Source organism: Rhinichthys klamathensis, unplaced genomic scaffold, assembly GCF_029890125.1.
Source record: "Rhinichthys klamathensis goyatoka isolate OS25496 unplaced genomic scaffold, OSU_Roscu_1.1 h1tg000022l_1, whole genome shotgun sequence".
Classification (NCBI taxonomy): Eukaryota; Metazoa; Chordata; class Actinopteri; order Cypriniformes; family Leuciscidae; genus Rhinichthys; species Rhinichthys klamathensis.
Window position 1 is genome coordinate 1255437 of NW_026606573.1, and position 22036 is coordinate 1277472.

The 22036-nt window shown below is 40.7% G+C and overlaps 1 protein-coding gene across 3 annotated transcripts in view; it reads left to right on the plus strand.

Annotated features, from left to right (window-relative positions):
- si:ch211-186j3.6 (neural-cadherin) overlaps positions 1-22036 on the plus strand; it is a 380887-nt gene that overhangs the window by 185791 nt on the left and 173060 nt on the right. For all 3 annotated transcript variants that reach the window (XM_056242529.1, XM_056242538.1, XM_056242521.1), the window contains exons 5-6: positions 5382-5493; positions 19541-19790. In XM_056242529.1, the coding sequence (XP_056098504.1) occupies positions 5382-5493; positions 19541-19790 (362 nt within the window). The remainder of the gene's footprint in view (positions 1-5381; positions 5494-19540; positions 19791-22036) is intronic.

The following is a 22036-nucleotide window of genomic DNA, read 5'->3' on the forward strand; positions in this document are numbered from 1 at the left end:
GAATCAGCTATCGTGTCTGTTTTAAGCGATTTGAACGTTTCCTTTTTGTTAAAAACCGAGCAAAGAACAAAACTCGGAGATGTTTCTCCACCACTCTGCATACGTCATCTCCTTCATCGCTCTGATTGGGTTTAGGTCTATCCGCGACGTCCGTTGGTGACGCCCCTCTGGAAAGGATTTGTCTATAACGCTTTGCCATACCATAACTCAGTTACAACTGAGAATGGTCTGGTTTTAACCAGGCTAACTCTGCCCATTTTCTCAGAGCCCAAACAATCAACTCTCTTTAAATCATAAAATGATTATGCTAATGTGTTGTTTTGTAACTATAATGAATAAGTTCATAAAATCACGCTGCGCAAATGCAGTATGGGGAAACCCAGGCTAGTTTAGAGTTCACTAGAAAATGATTCATTATCTCTTGGTTCACAAGACTAACTTTATTTCTTTCAGAATAAAATTGAATGGGTAATATATGGGATTTTTGAAGTTAGCAGAAATATAACCTTTATTCAATATCTTATTTATTTCACAGTCTCAATAAGTTGCTCAAGGTGGTTGTATAGCAACAAGAAATCAATAATAAAAAAATAAATAAAATAAAAAGCAGTGAATCAAATGTATGGGGAAACGATTAAAGATGCCATAATAACGGTTTTGATTCTTCATCATAACTGATAGTATGAAGGTAAATGATTCACGTCATTCACTCATCCACAGAAATACTGTATAAGAGCATGATTTCAGAGATTTGTATGCTTTTAGCTCTCCATCCAGTCATTTTTTATTTATGCAAAAAATGTACAGTATATGCTCTAAAAGATAGCTAGAATCTCTGTAAAAATGCATGTAAGACCAACATAATTCCCATAAATGTTGTCCCAACTAGCCAAATACAGTTGTCTGAAGAAACAAATCCCAGCATTGCAACATGAATAAATTATGTGGTTTGTGTGTTATAATCTTATTGTTTTACTACTTGCTGGCTTTATTTATGTTGCTCTAGCAGTTTTTTTATCATAACTGTTAGCTGTTGTTTGGTGATGTTAAGAACCCATCATTTTACATCATTATTTGTTGATTTTCACTGTGGTTGAGTTTTGTGCGTAAAGTGTTGAGGTCAATTTGTGTCTATGTAGAATTATTGCATGTAAAGAGAGAAAGAAAGAAAGAAAGAAAGAGAAAGGGTCTCATCAGAAGTAGTAGAGTGCACTTATTTCAGTGTGCACATAATTTCCAGTTGTCCTTTAAGACACATTTTGATGATACTATTCATATTTCTTATGCCTTCCATTGAAATTATGGTCACTTGTATGGAGAGGTTGTGGCACTGTGGGAAATGTAAGGGCAACAATTTACCTGAAATCAAAGAGATACCCAGCAGTCCCATTCATGCCTCATACAGTATTATTCCTCTGGAGGATGTAGTCTCGCCTCATCACGACTTGATTTGGCTGCTCAGTGATCCATATATCTGTCCTGGCCTGAGGCAGGCCAGCCAAAATCCCAGCTATTAGCTATTAGCTATTAGCTTGGGAATGTTACAAAACAGTGCATGGCACAGTGTGTCTAACAGCAGATGGGGAGCAAGAGGGCATGTAGACAAAAGAGAAAAAGAAAAAAAAAGCTCTACAAGACTGACAGACACTCTCTTGACTTCAAAAGTCCAGTGAGACATAGTCCAGAGATACATTTTCCTGTTGCATCCCCTGCGTTCAGCCACACAGCAGCCCATCTGTCACCCTGAAATCACTCTGTAACTCTTCTCACATCTCAGTTTCTGGAGACCCCAAACACTTTTAACTCTGTTAAAGCACCTGTTTCAACAAACTAAACAAAACACGGTTTAAAATGACATCATTAACAATGTGCAAAATGAACAGGGTTTTGAATCAATAATTATGGCCCATTCAGTCACCTTTATTATGGTTCTTACAGTTATGGAAAATATGAAAAAGTCATGGAAATATGGTAGATAAGTTATATCTATCTCTCTCTCTCTCTCTCTCTCTCTCTCTCTCTCTCTCTCTCTCTCTCTCTCTCTCTCTCTCTCTCTCTCTCTCTCTATATATATATATATATATATATATATATATATACACTCACCTAAAGGATTATTAGGAACACCTGTTCAATTTCTCATTAATGCAATTATCTAATCAACCAATCACATGGCAGTTGCTTCAATGCATTTAGGGGTGTGGTCCTGGTCACGACAATCTCCTGAACTCCAAACTGAATGTCAGAATGGGAAAGAAAGGTGATTTAAGCAATTTTGAGCGTGGCATGGTTGTACGTATTTGAGTATTTCACAATCTGCTCAGTTACTGGGATTTTCACGCACAACCATTTCTAGGGTTTACAAAGAATGGTGTGAAAAGGGAAAAACATCCAGTATGCGGCAGTCCTGTGGGCGAAAGTGCCTTGTTGATGCTAGAGGTCAGAGGAAAATGGGCTGACTGATTCAAGCTGATAGAAGAGCAACTTTGACTGAAATAACCACTCGATACAACCGAGGTATGCAGCAAAGCATTTGTGAAGCCACAACACACACAACCTTGAGGCGGATGGGCTACAACAGCAGAAGACCCCACCGGGTACCACTCATCTCCACTACAAATAGGAAAAAGAGGCTACAATTTGCAAGAGCTCACCAAAATTGGACAGTTGAAGACTGGAAAAATGTTGCCTGGTCTGATAAGTCTCGATTTCTGTTGAGACATTCAGATGGTGGAGTCAGTATTTGGCGTAAACAGAATGAGAACATGGATCCATCATGCCTTGTTACCACTGTGCAGGCTGGTGGTGGTGGTGGTGTAATGGTGTGGGGGATGTTTTCTTGGCACACTTTAGGCCCCTTACTGCCAATTGGGCATCGTTTAAATGCCACGGCCTACCTGAGCATTGTTTCTGACCATGTCCATCCCTTTATGGCCACCATGTACCCATCCTCTGATGGCTACTTCCAGCAGGATAATGCACCATGTCACAAAGCTTGAATCATTTCAAATTGGTTTCTTGAACATGACAATGAGTTCACTGTACTAAAATGGCCCCCACAGTCACCAGATCTCAACCCAATAGAGCATCTTTGGGATGTGGTGGAACGGGAGCTTCGTGCCCTGGATGTGCATCCCACAAATCTCCATCAACTGCAAGATGCTATCCTATCAATATGGGCCAACATTTCTAAAGAATGCTTTCAGCACCTTGTTGAATCATTGCCACGTAGAATTAAGGCAGTTCTGAAGGCGAAAGGGGGTCAAACACAGTATTAGTATGGTGTTCCTAATAATCCTTTAGGTGAGTGTATATATACATTTTGTTTTATGATATCTGCTATAAAAATATTGCCTAAAAATATTTGTGTAGAATAAAACTTGCTTGCATTCCATAGTGATGTTATTTGTGAGTGAGTCTGTTTATTTCAATGAATCAGTCATTTCACAAGACAGTTTGGTTCATTAGTGAATCGATCTGAATTTAAATAATGTAAATTGTGTGGTCGGTAAGATTTCTTGATGTTTTTGAAAGAAGTTTCTTCTCCTCACCAAGATTTTATCATATTTATATTTATATTATATTTATTTTGTGACATATTATTAAAATTAGGCGAACTGTTTTCTATTTTAATATGTAATTCATGCCTGTGATGGTGAATTTTCAGCATCATTATCCAGTCTTCAGTGACACATCCTTCAGAAATCATTCTAATATGCTGATTTCTTGCTTTCCTGCATCAGCCATATCAGGTCTCTTTTCTGATACAATGTATTTAGTTATCGTTAGTTTTACTAACAAAGGAAAAACTAAGCATTGTCTTTTACTCATTTATAAAAAAGGGGTCTGGACAGTTACTGAGATCCAAAATCTTTCCCTCTGGGATCCTTCTGTCTTGTTCTTTTTGATTCAGTCTTTTATGGAGGCATTTCATTTTATGTGATTTTTGGGTTATGGTCTCTGTTAGAGTTAGATATATGAGTAACATTGTAGACTGTGAACTGTTGTCACAATTTTGACCATTTCTGACTAGATGTCTATTTCCAGACTCTGAAATTGAAGTGAATAGGTTATTAGTCCTATTAGTCACTTAGCAACTGCCAGGAAGCTTTAGCAACAGTGTCAGGGGAAAAAGCACTCAAACAGTGTTTTTCCTCCTCCAGACAGCAACTTTCAGCTTAATTCAGTCTTATGGGAGGCATTAGGTGCCTCTTTCAGCTTCCCTGATGCTTTTGGAACAAATTGAGAAAGAGCTATGGCATGCCCATGTGATATTGTAGGACATTTGTCCTTTTGTGTTTTGATTATTCACTACTTCAAAACTGCATTTTCAGGCACAGATGCTGTAGTAAACTTCTAAACTTCATAACTTCTTGACACCAAATAATTTGCAGTAAGAAAGTGCCAAGATTAAACAGGATGATGGTTATAAAGAGTGGTAGTATATGGCCTTTTATGCTTGTTAAAGGATTAGTTCACTTTTAAAACAACTTTTGCTGATAATTTACTCACCCCCATGTCAACCAAAATGTCCATGTCTTTCTTTCTTCAGTCGAAAAGAAATTAAGGTTTTTGATGAAAACATTCCAGGATTTTTCTCCATATAATGCACTTTGCTGGGCAGCAAACGGTTCAAGGTCCAAAAGACAGTTTCAGTGCAAACTGCAAACTGTTCAAATGGCTTTAAACGACACCAGACGATGAATAAGGGTCTTATCAAGCGAAACGATCGCTCATTTAAAAAAGAAATAACAAAGTTTAAGTTTTGTAAGCTCAAATGCTCGCTTTGCTCTGTTCTGTGTGACTCTCCTGTTCGAACTCGTTCATCAAAATGAACTAATCTTTTTCCGAGTCAATTCGTTCATTTAACGAACGAAATGAACAAATTGTTCGTTTCGCTTCGCTTGTTCGTTTCGCTTGATAAGACCCTTATTCATCGTCTGGTGTCGTTTAAAGCCATTTGAACAGTTTGCAGTTTGCACTGAAACTGTCTTTTGGACCTTGAACCGTTTGCTGCCCAGCAAAGTGCATTATATGGAGAAAAATCCTGGAATGTTTTCATCAAAAACCTTAATTTCTTTTCGACTGAGGAAAGAAAGACATGGACATTTTGGATGACATGGGGGTGAGTAAATTATCAGCAAAAGTTTTTTTAAAAGTGAACTAATCCTTTAAAAATAGCTTTTTTTGGCAAGGCGTTTTTGAAACAGCAGCCCTCTTGACTCTGGGAAACACTGGGGACAAGTCACAGTGATGTGCTAACTTTCTCCCTGATTGTAATTCATAAATCAAGATATTATGATCTGCCCAATTGTTCTGTTAACAATTCTCACCTTTCTATTTTTGTGCCTTCCGTCTTCCTTTTCACTTGTTTCTCACAGGTGCGAGTGATCATCACAGACGAGAATGACTGTGTTCCAGAGTTCATGCAGTCCATTTATAGCAAAGATGGTGTCCCTGAGACAGTCACGACCGCAACGTCACTGCTGCAGGGTAAGTCTGTGGTCTGCACATTAATGTACCATTGCTGTTACCTAGATGTCGTTGTATAACAACAGTGGAATAGTAGCCAGTGTTCATTTTTACACAGATATCATTTAGGTCATTTTGTCTTTTGTTAAAACAAATCCGGTCAAACTTTATTTTAAGGTGTCCGTGTTACAGTGTAATTATACATTTAAGTACAGAGTAATAATTAACTACATGTATTTACTACAGGGTAAGGGTTAGGATGAGGGTTTGGTTTAGTTATAGACAAAACACCAGTTTAGTTATAGACCAAACACAGTTTACTATAGTAACTACATGTAACACGTGCAACAAGGACACTGTAAAATAAAGTGTTACCAAAACTCCTTTAAATCTATTCAATATTTCATTATGTGGTTATCATTCATTTAAATAAAATGGCTTTTAATTTGAATTAAAGGAAATAATAGGGGTGTGACGAGACACTTATCTCACGAGATGAGACTAGACACGAGATTGGGTTCATGAGAACGAGACGAGACGAGATTTTTGCACAATATTTTATAGAAATCCTCAATGACAAAGTTCATGACTGGAAAAATTGTCTGCAGGTGCATTTTGAAATGTTTTAACTAATAATCTTCTAGTGAATGTCATTTCAGTTCTACTTTTGAGTATGAATTATCAAATGCATTGAAAGACAACAATATACAATCACTGTAAAAAGTTTTGCCACTAACTCAACTGTATTTTTTATTATTAGGATAAACCCCTTGAGAACTGACTGAGAACTTCACATGAGTCACTTCAGACCTTACTGTACATTTATGAGCTTCCAGAACTGATTGAGTCTGTGACCTCATAATTGAACTCCTTTCCACAAATTGAAAATAGAAATAAAAACAGTATAAATAACAAAAATAAATAACAGTTTTTCTCTTAGTCTTATTAAGTGCAAACAATAAGTTCAAGTGCAACCATACTGTAGCGCACAGACTCTTTATAATTGTGAAATTGCTGTTTTATTTTGCACCGGCAGTTATGGGGTTAAGGCGGTGAGTTCGGAAAAGGCTGGGTAGAGAGAAACCAAGGGGGTAATCCATCGACCGGAAGTTGAAGCCGGCCGGGTGCCGCCATGTTGTAGCAGAACTTCACTTGCGTTAGCATTTCCATTGACTCCCATTCATTTTTGCGTCACTTTGACAGCGAATAACTTTACATCTGAGGCGTTTAAAGACTCCATTTGTCCATTATTTATTTCTAAAGAAACACGACAATGTATAAAGGGCTCCATTACCTTCTATGTTACACTATGGCCCCGTAGAAACAGATTTAGTAAAAATAGGCTAACGATTGCGTCATAACCACTCGACTCTCTGTCGCGCTGTACAGAAGTTACCGTACAGACAGGAGGAGAAGCTCGCAGGCAATCGGGGGGACGTCCCGTCAAGGGAGAAGCCCATAGATAATGAGTCCATAAAAGCAACGGAATTCTTACTCCTGCTCACTCACGCCAAAGAACTCTTTGCTCAAGTTCCCCGTCTCTGCAAGATTAACGTTGGCAGTTTTCACGCACAGCTACTAGAAGATTAACGTCTGTCAGACAGGTTGCTCACGTCATCAAGCTTAGTTTGAGTCGGTCTGAGTCTGCGCGTCAGGAACGGAAGTTCTCAAAAATCGCTAAAAGTGGGCTTCAACTGTCTCAACTGAGTTCCAATGAGATCGCTCTGTCCATTTCTTTTACTGTCTATGAGAGAAACAAGCGGCAACATTCTAATCTGAAAAATGAAGCCTACCCGGAAGTGCAAAAAACTGCAATACATTGAAAATCCGCTAGAGGGAGGTCCCAAAAGGGAGCAAATATCCATAGACCCCATGTTAAAATGTCCGTTTTCACAGCATAAATTCATGTTTTTACAGGTTGGTCCCATGGACTTTTATTGTATTTTTCGATAGGTTCCGAGTGCCTGACAACTGTGAGGGGGGTGAATTTTTTTCTAACTCGTTAGTTTAGATCGTATTTAGATATAAAATGTATGACAAATAAGGGCGTGGTTAACTTTGATTGACAGCTTGATTGACAGCCGATAACGGGCTGCGTCGAGTGGAATTCCTGAAATTTGACGTCTCGGCCATGATCTGACACAACACATCATACCACCTCTGTATCTTTTCTGAACATTTGTATTGAAATGTCGTACATAACATGGGTTGCTCTGCTATAAACTGCACTAACCGACACTGTAGGACTAGCAGTACTTCGCTCCTTTTTTTCCGGTAAGTGACATTCCACTACTATTTCACGTAGTTAGCACATAATGTAATGTGAATGTAGCGGTGGCATATTCTATGCTAATTTGTAATTTCACGAGAAATCTTGTCACATTTTAGTCTCGCGAGACGAGATCTCGTCACACCCCTAGCAAATAACATACCAAATATTCATGTTAGCATTTAACAAATGCTTTGTGAAAACCAGGCTCCTGAAATAATATTATAAGTTCACTTTTGCAATACAATGTTGTAAATTCTTTTTTCTTAAGTAACTCATTGCTCATGGTTTAGACTAGAGCACTGATGTTTTAGTGCGTTGTTGCTGCAAGAGCTTATTCACAATGTGACTTACACGTTCTGACTACTGAGTAACTTAGTTCAAGTTCACTTGTGCATTTGCATTGTTTTGTGCAGTTGCATGCTGTAATATCACGTTTAACTTTTATCCAGGACACTTTTAAATTGATCAATGTAAAATGTTACAAAAATTATATTTCAAATAAATGCTATTGCTATTCCTCAAAGGATTCTGAAAAAAAATGCATCACAGTTTCCACAAAAATACAGTTTTCAAAATTATCATTAGAAATATTTATTGAGCAATAAATCACCATTTTGGAATGATTTCTGAAGGATCATGTGACACTGAAGTTTTAAGTAATTATGCTGAAAATTCAGCTTTGACATCACAGGAATAAATTACATTTTAAAATATAAAAAAAATAGAAAACAGTTGTTTTTGCTTTCAATAATATGTCACAATATTTCTGTTATTACTGTATTTGTGATTGAATACATGTAGCCTTTGTGAGCATGAGATACTTTAAAAAATATTTAAAAATCCTACCAACTCAAAACTTTTGAACGGTAGTGTACATGCATTTGGGTGAATTAGCACTTTAGGTTACTGGTGGTCATGCAGTTTAAATGGGTAAATCCACAACAATATTGGATACAATTGAATTATATGAAACAGCCATATTCCTTCTAAATGTTCTTCAAAAGCAGAAGGTCATACATTGCTAATATTTTTTTTTTGGCTAATATTTTTTTTTCTCAACATGTTTTTGTCAATAATGTTTTAATTGAAACAGCAATTACCGCCATAATGTAAATTTTTTTCCCCATGTGTGATTCATCAATCAGATTAGAGCTTTCCAGAGTGAAAAAGTGTTTTCCAGTTTTGCATTCAATCGGGCAATCCATGAACGGGCTGTAGACGACCCGTGGCCGTGCAATTTGAGACTAGTATGGCCCAATGAAGAAAGTCTTTTTCTCACAATGAGACGAGAAGATGACATATTCTTCCTCTATCATTCTGTTTAACACCACCTTTGAAGCACTTCTCCCCTGATGTGCCCTTTCATGTGTCTAAATTGCACATTGAACCTGGAGTCTTTGTACTAACTCCTGAGAGTGCACTTGTAACACACAGAATGGAAAACACATGCCCTCAGCTATGATAAGAAGAGCTTTCATATTCTCATTAAATTTTATACAACCACAGCTGCTATCAAAGCAACTCAGAAATGAAGTGATGGACAAAACAACAACTGCTGAAGATAGACAGACTGCATATGCAGACACAACGGCAAACAAAAGAGAACAAAACAAACAAACACTGGAAAGTTATCGAGATTTAAAAAGCGCTGCTGGTCTGGAGAATAACAGGACTTGGCAGACATTTTGAGAGCTTAACACAGAGACTCCTGGCAGGATGAGAAAGGTGATGTGGTGAGGTGTACAGCAGATGTGCAGATTAGCAGGTGCATGCCAACCAACATCTGCACACACGTCTGTGTGTGCTTCATAACAATTATCTCTACCCAGCATGAAATATCATGCTTGCTCCAGTCAAACCTATTCAGAAGAACAGAAGAAGGGCTACTTTGCAAGAATAATTTGTAACATGTGCCGTCTAATCAAGCATGCATAATGTATGAGGTGGACAATTTATAATTTAAACATCTGTGGGAACAGTCTTTTTCGTAATGGCTTAGGTTTGCTGCATTTTATTGCTGGAGGTCCACTTCAGCTTCATGTACAGCAGAATATTAGGATTTAGCCGATGTATCATTATGGAATTATCCTGTTTAATTTCCTGTCTTTCTCTTACTTCTCCCATGATGGAATTCATGGACCTCACTGCAGTAGATGGAATTGAGTGAGGTAGAGGGGTGCGATCAGGAAGACCTGATTAAGCACACACTCAACAAGCACATTTCAAGAGAACTTGAAGGAGGGTTAATTATAAACGTAATCTGTGAAAGTGCCCTGGCCAGTTAACATACCGGAAGATATAAAAGCTGAATAACTGAATGAATAATTAAATATTGTATATAAAATCAAAATAGTGTATTACAATAGTGCTCTTTTTGTACTGTAATATTTCAGAAGCTCACAACTATGGAGTTCTCTTACGTGAGGTTCTCTCGTATTGCGTAAGTTTAGCTTACGCTACGGGTAAAGTTCATCTTTTCTCGAGATACTGAAGCCAAAATTATCCCTAATTTTGTAAACTTTGTCAACGCAGTGCAGCAGCTGCAGACCTGGAGCAGGCTGTCTAGCGCGCTCATTGGCTGCTCTGCGGTAACTGTAGCAGCCTACCAGTGAGCCTGGCGTGACGCCCACTACGCGTCACAGCCCGCTCAAGTGGGTGTGGCTTAGCGTATAAAAGCAGGGCTCGGAGGCTGCTTCCCTGATTTTCATCTCTTCAGTGAAGCTCTTCGCACTGCTGAATCTAGAGAGAAGCCGCCGCCGTTGAAATCAGCGACTGCAAGCAAAGGAAAGCGCCTGAGGAAGCCTGTCGACTTCTCGCCGCCTTCAAGCCTTCCGTGCCAGCAACGCTATCCGGCGACATATCCTTTTCTGCTTATTGCATTTTACTGTGTGTGTGTGTGCTCGCCGCTGCAACACACACACATCTCTCTAAAAGAGCACGAGCGTTCTTTTCAGAATGTCGTGCCGAGCCCCGCTCAGCGTCAGAGACCGCCATGTGATTTGCGCTCTCTGCCTGGGCCCAGACCACACAGCCCTCGCACTTCGCCGGGAGGCTGCGTCCACTGTGAGGAGCTATCTATGTCGACCCTGCGGGCTCGTCTAGACCTCTTAACGGCAAAGCTGTCACTCCGCCATCTGCTGGACCGCGCAAGAAGAAGCGCCGTGCACAGAGACTGCCGGTGCCTGATGTGGCACTCAAACGCTCGCCGGAACGACTCCCTCGAGCATTTCTCTCTCCTTCTCCGCCCCTAAGCTTTTGTGCCAGAGACCCGTGTTCAAATCCCGGCTCTGGCAGCAGATAAAATTTATCCGGCTCTCCTCTCTGAGCTCGCGGACAGTTTTTCTTACGTACAGAAAGCACTGTTTAAAGCCGTGGCCGGACCGCCGTCAAACTATCTCGCCATGTCAGTCCCCTTGGAAAGGGCTACTGCAGTGGAGTATTTGGCAGCCAACGAGTCGGTAATGTTACCCGCTCGCCTGCACACAACCGCCGTTTTTACGGCAGCCCAGAGAAATCTCAAAAGGTGTTTCAAGTATAGAAAATGTGCCCACATCTCAGTGTTCACCCCTACACACAAGCACTGTACCCTCCGTGTCTCTCACGCTCGCAGAACCCACTCTCATAAAGCTGGCAAATGCCGCTTGAGTGTTAGATGTAGGTATCGGGCCCACAACTGTGTTCACGCTCATCCTCTGCTCGCTCTGTCACACGGCTAAAACACTCTCATATGAGTCAGTCTATGAGCGTAAGTCACGTGCCCGCTCATGCTTACAAACAGACACACCACCTTCGGTGCCGCTCGCACATCACAATGTTTTCCCAAACCGTTCCCCATTCGTAGCAATCGGGACGTCTCACGTGACACAGCCAGCTGCTGCTGTCAGCGAGCCGCCGTGTCCAGGCGCTCATATCTGTCAGGCTATGAATGTAAGTCACGTGCCCGCTCACAAGCGCTCACGCTTACTAACAGACACACCGCCTCCGGCGCCGCTCGCTGGTCAACTGGACCAAGAGCTCATTACTGCCCAACTAGTCAATCTCCTTTCTAGGAATGGAACTGGACTCTGTGGCTATGAAGGTTCGCCTGTCGACAGAGCGCATGCGCCGTATTCTATACCTATGGGATTAATATCCTGCCATGATTCAAAACTGAAAATAAAGTTCTGAAAGGTTGAAACTAAGTGTTCGAAAACTCAAAATCTTACAAAAAAAAGTTTTGCAAGATCGAAAAATAAGATTTGCAAGCTTGCAAAATGTAAAAAAATTAAAAATATCTCTGCAAACATTATGTTGTTTTTGAGATTTCCTTCTTCAGAACTGCAACATTTTTTTTACGATGTTGCGCAAACAATTTTTCAGAGTTTCACATTTGTCAGTGTTCTCCCACTGTATTAGTTTGTTTTCCAGGTTTGAAACCTTGTAAATGGTGATCTGAAAACTGGTGTGCGAATGTGTGAAAAAAAGTTTTGAAACTCTGAAAACAGACTTTTGCAGGCTTGCAAAGGGGTAAAAAAAATTAAATCTCTGCAAACATAATTTTGTTTTTGAGTTTTCCTTCTTCAGAAGTGCAACACTCTTTTTTACGGTGTTGTGCAATCATTTTTTCAGAGTTTCGAATTTGTCACTGTTCTCCCAGTGTATAGTTTGTTTTCCAGATTTCAAACCTTGTAAATGGTGATCTGAAAACTGGTGTGCGAATAGGTGAAAAAAAGTTTTGAAACTCTGAAAACTGAGGTTCGAAAGGGCGAAACTTATTACATTACATTACATGTGCACTCCTATTGCAGACTATTTTTTCAGAGCTGAGTTTACAACACCCACTTTGCGGAGATACGCCCACACAGTTGCGAGCTTGCGACTCACGTGATTTGTGGCAGCGTTGTCACGCAGTTCTGCTCTGAAACTCTGAAACTCAGACTGAGCGAAAATGATGCTTCGCAACCTCGCAACTTAAAAAAAAGCCTGGAGGGAGGGCCTTCTGCTCTTGGCCAATGCTTTGCTGTCTGCTGACGTACAGTCCAATCACAAGTCGTATTTACTGGAAAGGTGGGATTGACCGACTGCTCCGCCAATGACGAAAGCGTATGGAATGAATATAGTCAGTCATATTTATTTATAGAGCACATTTAAAAAAAACAGCTGTTGGCCAAAGTGCTGTATCAAAATATAGTATCAAAATGATTAACACGTGCAAGCACAATTATCAATGAACTTGATTAATGTTGCAGAAATGTTTTATTATCCACAACCAAAGGCCTTTCAACAGGCCTTTTCAGGGGCGGCGCCAGATCATTTTTAACGCAGGTGCTGAGGGGGTGCTAGATCATTGACAGGGGGAGCTGCGCAATTATATATATATATATATATATATATATATATATATATATATATATATATACATACACACACACACACACACACACACACACTATTATTTAAATGAGCAAAATTTATAATGAGATGCTCCAGCTCATATGCAATGCAATCGCGCCCGTGCCTCCATGATCATATTGTCAGCTTTTTGCTTCTTATTTATTATATATCCAATTGGTTGATGAAAAAATGATTAAAATTAAGATACAATTTATACAAAACGAAATTCACTTTAAAGAAAGACTTTCTACAAAACAAAACTTAATTTAGTGGTCAAAATCATGTCTGACCCATCATTTCTTCCGATATATTGCGCATCCATCTTACACATGCTGTTCAATTTTCATAATCAGCATAGATGTGAAAAAAATAACATTATAATATTTTAACAAAAATGAAACTAAATGCGCTTATTTAATGGCTACAACACATATAGTGGGCCTATACAGACTCTCTAAATATTTACATTAATATTAACAATGAAGTGCAGTTTGTTGATAGTAAATGTTAACTAATCTATAAGTGTTACCGATTTTTTATACACCGATTCAGAGGTCTCGTGAGTTCAGTGTTGGACAGGTCAGTTGTTTCAACTATTCATTAAAGTGAAGAGTTAAAATGAGTCATTCGTTTGCGTATCGGACGTGTCATTAGTGGACGTCTAGCACGCTTGTGTGATTATCTCGGCAGTTTAGGAGTAGGACATCACACAAGATTTGCAATGTGTACAAATAGAGACATTTTTGTGAATACAAATGTTTTCTTTTGTATTAGTGTTTCATAATTTGCGCATCCAACAAAGAAGACGTGCATGTGTGGATCAGGTGACACGCGTGCATTCATTGACGTCTTTTCTGAGTCGATCTCATTTGATTCATTTGGATTTTGAGACTTTCTTTTCGCGGGTTTTAAGCATTTCACAACCCACACACAAACAACTACAAATGAATAGGCCTGGTGCTAATTATTGATTTGGGCACAACTACACATCTATTTGACAAATTCATAAATGTGCGTCACTACATTTAAACTAATACAATTCAATGTGTGCGCAGAATCCAGAATCACATGAATGTGCAGCATTTTGTACAACTAGAGCCATATAGTTGTTAATACAAAACCTCGATTTTGTATTAATGTAGCTCAGAACTTGTGCATGCAACAAGATGTGCAATTTTTGATCAGGTGAAACGCGTGCATTCATTGCTCCGTTTCTAGAATGCATGAATATATTATATTCATCCCATACGCTTTCGTCATTGGCGGAGCAGTCGGTCAATCCCACCTTTCCAGTAAATACGACTTGTGATTGGACTGTACGTCAGCAGACAGCAAAGCATTGGCCAAGAGCAGAAGGCCCTCCCTCCAGGCTTTTTTTTAAGTTGCGAGGTTGCGAAGCTTCATTTTCGCTCAGTCTGAGTTTCAGAGTTTCAGAGCAGAACTGCGTGACAACGCTGCCACAAATCACGTGAGTCGCAAGCTCGCAACTGTGTGGGCGTATCTCCGCAAAGTGGGTGTTGTAAACTCAGCTCTGAAAAAATAGTCTGCAATAGGAGTGCACATGTAATGTAATGTAATAAGTTTCGCCCTTTCGAACCTCAGTTTTCAGAGTTTCAAAACTTTTTTTCACCTATTCGCACACCAGTTTTCAGATCACCATTTACAAGGTTTGAAATCTGGAAAACAAACTATACACTGGGAGAACAGTGACAAATTCGAAACTCTGAAAAAATGATTGCACAACACCGTAAAAAAGAGTGTTGCACTTCTGAAGAAGGAAAACTCAAAAACAAAATTATGTTTGCAGAGATTTAATTTTTTTTACCCCTTTGCAAGCCTGCAAAAGTCTGTTTTCAGAGTTTCAAAACTTTTTTTCACACATTCGCACACCAGTTTTCAGATCACCATTTACAAGGTTTCAAACCTGGAAAACAAACTAATACAGTGGGAGAACACTGACAAATGTGAAACTCTGAAAAATTGTTTGCGCAACATCGTAAAAAAAATGTTGCAGTTCTGAAGAAGGAAATCTCAAAAACAACATAATGTTTGCAGAGATATTTTTAATTTTTTTACATTTTGCAAGCTTGCAAATCTTATTTTTCGATCTTGCAAAACTTTTTTTTGTAAGATTTTGAGTTTTCGAACACTTAGTTTCAACCTTTCAGAACTTTATTTTCAGTTTTGAATCATGGCAGGATATTAATCCCATATATACCTAGCCGCATCTTTCCAGAAGGGCAAAACCGCCTCCCTGAAAATGTTTCAGAGGATGCTGGGCTGTATGGCCTCAGCTGCAGCAGTGCTTTAGCTGGGCTTACGGCGCCCACTACAACGCTGGTCGAACTCCCGCGTACCTCGCCAAGCATGGACGCGCGGCTACAGGCGGATCAGAGTGTCTCAGAGCTGCATTTCAGCTCTGCAGCCCTGGTTAGCGGCCGATTGGTACCAGCAGGGGGTGACGATCGGGAGTGATTTCGCACCGAAAGGTCATCTCGACAGAGGCCTCCAACTCAGGTTGGGGCGGCCTTTTCGAGGGCAGACCGGTCTTTGGCCTATGGTCAGACCGAGAGAGACGCCTTCACATAAACTGTCTGGAGATGCTGGCGGTCGAGAACGCGCTGAAGCGCTTCTTCCCGTCCCAACATGTTCTAGTCCGCTCGGACAACATGTCCGTTGTGTCCTACGTGAACTGTCAGGGCGGTATCAGATCCAGGAGCCTCTGCGATCTGACAGAACGCCTCCTCGTTTGGGCCCAGTGCTTCCTGCGCTCGCTGAGAGCGACGCATGTACCAGGGATCCTGAACGATAGACAGACTGTCCAGGGACAATATCCCCCCCGGGGAGTGGTCTCTACACCCCCAAACAGTCCAGTTGTTACGGCGCCTCTTTGTCAGAGCGGAAGTCAACCTATTTGCGTCAAAGGACAACGCTCATTGCCCAGTGTTCTTCTCAAAGAACGAGGATGCGCTGGCCCAATTCTGGCCCAGCCGCCCGCTGTACGCCTTCCCTCCAATCTCAATGTTACCACAGGTAATCAAGAGAATCAGGGAATCGCGCAGCCCGGTGCTCCTTATAGCCCCGCGATGGGAGAACCAAACATGGTTCCCGGAACTAGCACGGCCGATTCCGGTGAGGAGAGACCTCCTCTCTCAAGCCCGCGGCTCGATCTGGCATCCCCATCCAGAGCACTGGTCTCTGCACGTATGGTTGATCAATGGATACCCGTTGTCCTGCCAGAAGGAGTTATAAACACGATCACGCCGTCTAGAGCTTCCTTTAGGCTCTATGCGTCTAAATGATCTGTGTTCTCCAAATGGTGCACCGACAAAAATCTGGACCCACGTACGGGTGAGGTCTCGCATGTGCTCGGTTTCCTTCAAGAGCTGTTGGATAAGGGCAGGTCCCCTTCCACACTCAAAGTTTACGTGGCGGCAGTTGCAGCTTTCGCTGAGTCGAAGCAAGGCCGGTCGCTAGGAAGGAACGAGCTGGTCATCCGCTTCCTGAGAGGAGCCAGAAGAATGAACCCACCGCGCCCACACTTCGGTTCCTATTTGGGATCTCTCCGTGGTCCTAGAGGCCCTAAAGATGTATCCCTTTGAACCATTAGATTCAGTGAATCTAAAATACCTCTCGCTCAAAACCGTTTTTCTTTTGGCTCTGTCATCAGTCAAACGTGTGGGGGACTTACATGCGCTATCTGTTAGCGCAGCGTGCCTTGAGTTTGGTACGAATGACTCTAAAGTCATCCTCAAACCAAGACATGGCTATGTCCCAAAGGTGATTGGCACTCCCTTCAGAGCGCAGGTCATTTCTCTGTCGGCTCTGCCAGCATCCGACAGCGAGAGCAGCGACAGCCTCTGCCCCGTTAGGGCACTGAGAGCTTACGTTACGCGCTCTGCCCCTTTCAGACGCTCCGAACAGCTTTTCGTTTCGTTTGTTGGGCGTGCCAAAGGTCTCGCCGCCTCGAAACAGTCCCTATCCAGATGGATAGTGGACGCTATTGCTCCTGCTTATGTGTCAAAAGGTCTGCAATGCCCTCTGGGCATCAGGGCTCATTCCACAAGAGGCATGGCCTCGTCGTGGGCATGGTCCAGTGGAATTTCAATTCACGACATCTGTATGGCGGCGGGCTGGGCCTCCCCGTCTACATTTGTGAGATTCTATAACATGGAAGTTCCCGCCTTGCAGTCTAGACTTCTGTCAGTCTAAAAATGTGTATGATCTGCCCACATGCTTGTGCGCAGGCTTACGTTGCGAGGTTACGTTAGGTAACCGAGTACGTTTTCACAACTATGGACGGTTTTCACTTGTTGATACATGTAATGAACTGTTTGGGGTGGGGTGGCTGCTTGGGTCTCTCTACGCGTTTTGGAGTGCAATCTCTCTCTCGTGTGCGCGCTCGCTCTAGATTCAGGGAGATTTTAACTAATTTGCGCCATAAATAGTCGATCACGAGTGGCTCAACAGGTAGATATATAGATAAACTCATCTTCCAGGCATTTGACCGACCAGGGGTGTGTTTCCCAAAGCCAACTATGGTCGCAAGTTCCAATAGAGTTCAATGGAACTTGCGACCATAGTAGGCTAACGATGCTTTCGGGAAATGCACCCCAGGTTGACACTTCAGCGTGAGAAATCGGGGGTGTGGCGTGTGAGCGTGTGAAACCAATCAAATGCGTGTGTCTCACGGCCAATGCGTGAGAGTTGGCAGCTCTGTGTTAGGGTTCGGGTTAGGGCGGCACGATATTGGAAAAAACGTACATTGTGATATTTTGTTTTTCTGCGATATATTATTGTGATATAAAAACAATTTCACCAGATGATTTGAATAGCTCTATTTGAAAAGAAATAATCATTCTATAATAATTGGGGTGATTTTGTAGAGGAGTGAATCTGCATAGAAAATTATAAACAAATTAGAGCATAGATGAATACAATAGAAGGAAGATACAATTGAAATAAGCAGTGCTTTGTTTTTCAGGTAAATCTAACAGTATTCAGGTACAACAATTGAATAATCAAATGTAAAAATAACACTATTCACTTTCTAAATGAAATATAACTAATATAATTAATTAATTAATACAATTTGTCTTTGTTAAAGCTACAAGTCATTTTCTCTTTTGTTGTTTGATCACCATTGGTGACACAAGAGCTGCATGTATGTTTGGCTGCTGTCCCTTTCAGATGAATCCACGGACCTACGGCCTAATATAAATGACACGAATTCGTTTTCTTTCTCAGTTTACTACACATAACCAACTGTGTTCACGAGGATACTCGCCGAGACAGGCATTTTGACTTCATTTTGCGTGCACGTGTCCGTTTAAGCTCAAAAGAAAGATAACTGAATTGGGTGTTCACGTGCTGTCCGCTCGGCTATGTGTGTGCGCACAGAAAACAGTGCGCGAGTCCTCTTGCACTTGATGGCTGATTCGACTTAAAAACACATGCAAATGATAAACTTTGCAAATAATCCGCAACTCACATGCGTTCTGAATCGGGGAGCAGCTGGCCTGTACGGATCACCGATCAACTACGATCCCTATACATGACATCGCGATATCAATGCTAAAGTGATACGTCGTGCAGCCCTTATAGTCAGTAGAATGTCTGTTGGAGGAGCATCACAATAAAGTGTTAGCAGACATTACTCAGATGATCTACTAATACTCTAATGACTGGTAGTTGGCATGTAGTTGCAAAGTTTCTTATAGTTGTTACAATGTCTAAAGTGGACTATCGAAATAGTGTTACCGCTTACCGTCCTTAAATCCAGTTTTGCCTCCATATATCAAATTAGGCAATATTTCAGGTAAATATTGTTTTTGTATTTCAGTTTTTTTTTTTTTACATTTTTTAAATAATATTTTTTTATTGTTTAGCAAAAATAGATGTCTCTGCAGTTTTTTGTCTGAGTCGAACATTTATTTATTTATTTGGATATGTTGTTTATAATGCTTAATGTTTATAATGTTGCTTATAAGTTTATAACTTAAAATGTGTAATATACAATTCAGCAAAAACTTTGGGCTTCCTAAAGTGCAGAATCAGGAAAACTGGACCTCGGCTTGAGAAATGTTTACCCCCTTATGTCGACACTAGTTGAGTTGATGTGAAAAGCAGCTACTGTGTATGCAGTGCCTTATTCTGAAGTTCATTTGAAACAGGCTCACACCTTATTGAACGGCATTGCATTTTACTGTAGTTGTCAGATGCAATAAGACTCACAGCTTGGGATCTTATGATTTCCAGTCATGTATAACCGTTCTAGTCGTTTATTTGACAAGCGCATTATGCCCAAGCTATTTACACAGGGAAGCTCAAATAAAGATTGATCCTATTAGCTGATTGTGCACTTCTCATAGTGCAGCTTTTTTGTTTTAACACCCATGTCCTGTTTTTCTTTCTCTTTTGCAGTATCAGCCAGTGATTGTGATTCGGAGCAGAATGCAGATATCACATACTACACGCTTAGTCCAGATTTCACCATTTCAGCCCATGGCACCATATTCCCGTCAGGCCCTCTGGATTATGAGAGGCTCAACCACCTGTATGAATTCGTAGTGATGGCGGTGGATAAGGGTGAGGTGCCCCGAACCGGCACGGCCACTGTGCGTCTTCGTATGGCCAACGTCAACGATGAGCCTCCGGAGTTCTCGCAGCCTGTGTGAGTTCCTTATCTCCATATACCACCCTTCAGCCCAGTGTTGTTTTTGGCAGCCCTTTTAGTTTTAGTCTTAGTCTTAGTCTTTTGGACGAAAATGCTTTTTAGTTTTAGTCACATTTTAGTCACTTATAAACTTAATAGTTTTAGTCAAGTTTTAGTCGACGAAAACAAAAAAAGGTTTTAGTCAAGTTTTAGTCAATTTTAGTAAAAAAAAAAATTAGTCTTTAAAAATTAGAGAAAATAAAAGTGCAGCTGTGTCAATTTGTATCAAGTTCAAAAATGGAAAAGAAATAAAAGTGCCACTTTGCAATCTGTTAAAAAAAGAGAAAAGAATAGAAATCCATTTGGCAAGACAGGTCTATTTATCCCTGCATTAGTGGCTGCAATGAGCCTGTTTTGCATTGCACAATTTCTCAAAAGTCATGCTCAATGTTCAGCTGAGATCTGTACTTTGTTTTCAGTGAAGCTGAAAAGCCCATCTCACAGAGATATGATGTGGCAAAGGGAAGAAGAATGCACACAGCTCTCTGCCTTTAGCCTACACATAAAAACGTGATTTTTTTTTTAAAATAGATAAAATAGACATAACATACTGTGGTTGATATGGGATTAAAATGATGGTTAGTGTATGGGCAGTGTATAAGATATAAACTAATGATTAATTATTGTAATATTCCTTTGTTCCGATCAGAGCATGAGCGGAGAGCGCATTTCTGAATATTCCTCGGCTCGCTCATTCAGCTCAGGCTCGCGCGCTCAACACAGAATGGCCTGCTGGTTCGAGAATATGTGGAATAAGAGCTGCCTCCGACTAAAGTTTTTATTCTAGTCGACTAGTAGTTGTTCATTTAAGCCATTAGTGGACAAATCGCCCCTTTATATTAATTTAATTACTTAAATAGGCTATACAGGATAATGAGCGTTATAGCCGTACTCAAGCGCACGACGGCACGCATAAAGCTTGCCACAAAGAACCGGCAAAAGTAATGATTATGAATGTGTAAAAAAAAAAAGCAAGGGGACATTTAATTGTTTATTAATAAACTGGAGTTTTCGGTTTCGCAGCAAAGATGAAGTTGACAATGCGGACGCCATGAGCGAATAAAGATACAAAGGCATAAAACGGAAAATTTCCTCCCGTTTGAAGGAGACCTGTCACGCCAGTGGGGCGCGCCCCACACTTTGAGAACCGCTGGACTATACTGAAACTGAAAGTATGTCCATAAATCATCTCGTCGTTTCCGACCACCAAGCCCGTCTATTGGCTTCGATCGCTGCCGTGGTCCTTCGAAGATGTGTGGTGAGTGACTAGCCGCAGGTGTGTTGTGTGGAATCTGGTGCGCGCGGCGGCATGGGTATAGCCTACCCAAAACAAGGAAGCGGCAGCATTGCTGATACTGTTTTTTAGCTCAAAACAGACAGATTTCACGCAAAATAGGCAGAAATGACATGCTTGTGATTGTGAACGTCAGACTTATAATCATTTTCGTTCCGTCTCGTCTTGTCAACGAAAACTCGAAAACGTCTCGTCATGTTTTAGTCACCTTAGAGCCATTTTTAGCTAGTCATCGTCACGTTATCGTCATAAAAAAAAAGTGCGTCAACGAAATCATTTCGTTATCGTCATCGTTGACGAAAACAACACTGCTTCAGCCTCATCCCATGACCCCGTGAGGAACGTGACAATGGAGGCCTGTTGTTTCTACTGTATTCGTCCGTAAGCAGGAAACGTTTTAAAATATAATACTAGTTTACGTTAATTAATGTAATATTTTTCCAAAATCCCTGCTCTGCATATTTCCGGTGTGTTGCCATGGGTTCGCATCCACACTAACAGCATGTTCACATCTGGCACTTCCTAAAATGTACCAATGCTTTCAGCTCAGAATCTTGCTGTGTCTGTATGACAAGAATGAAATACAGTGCAACAAATGCCAAGGTGATGGCAAAACATTTTCAGCTGACAGCTGTTGTAATGGGCGAAAATATATTGAATTTGATATATAATACATACATTTTTCATTTGTAGACTTTAAAAAGGCATCTGAAATACGTGAAATATAGTGTTGTCAAGAATATTGATTTTTCAGTACATATCGATACTGAAATATCTGAAACGCTTCCAATACTCATTTTCCACATACTGTACCATATTTTCCATTACTCGTATACCAGCTGAGCTTTCTCGCTCGCTCATCTCTACCGACAGTGAGTTGACATACAAACTTGCCTCCCCTCACTCACTC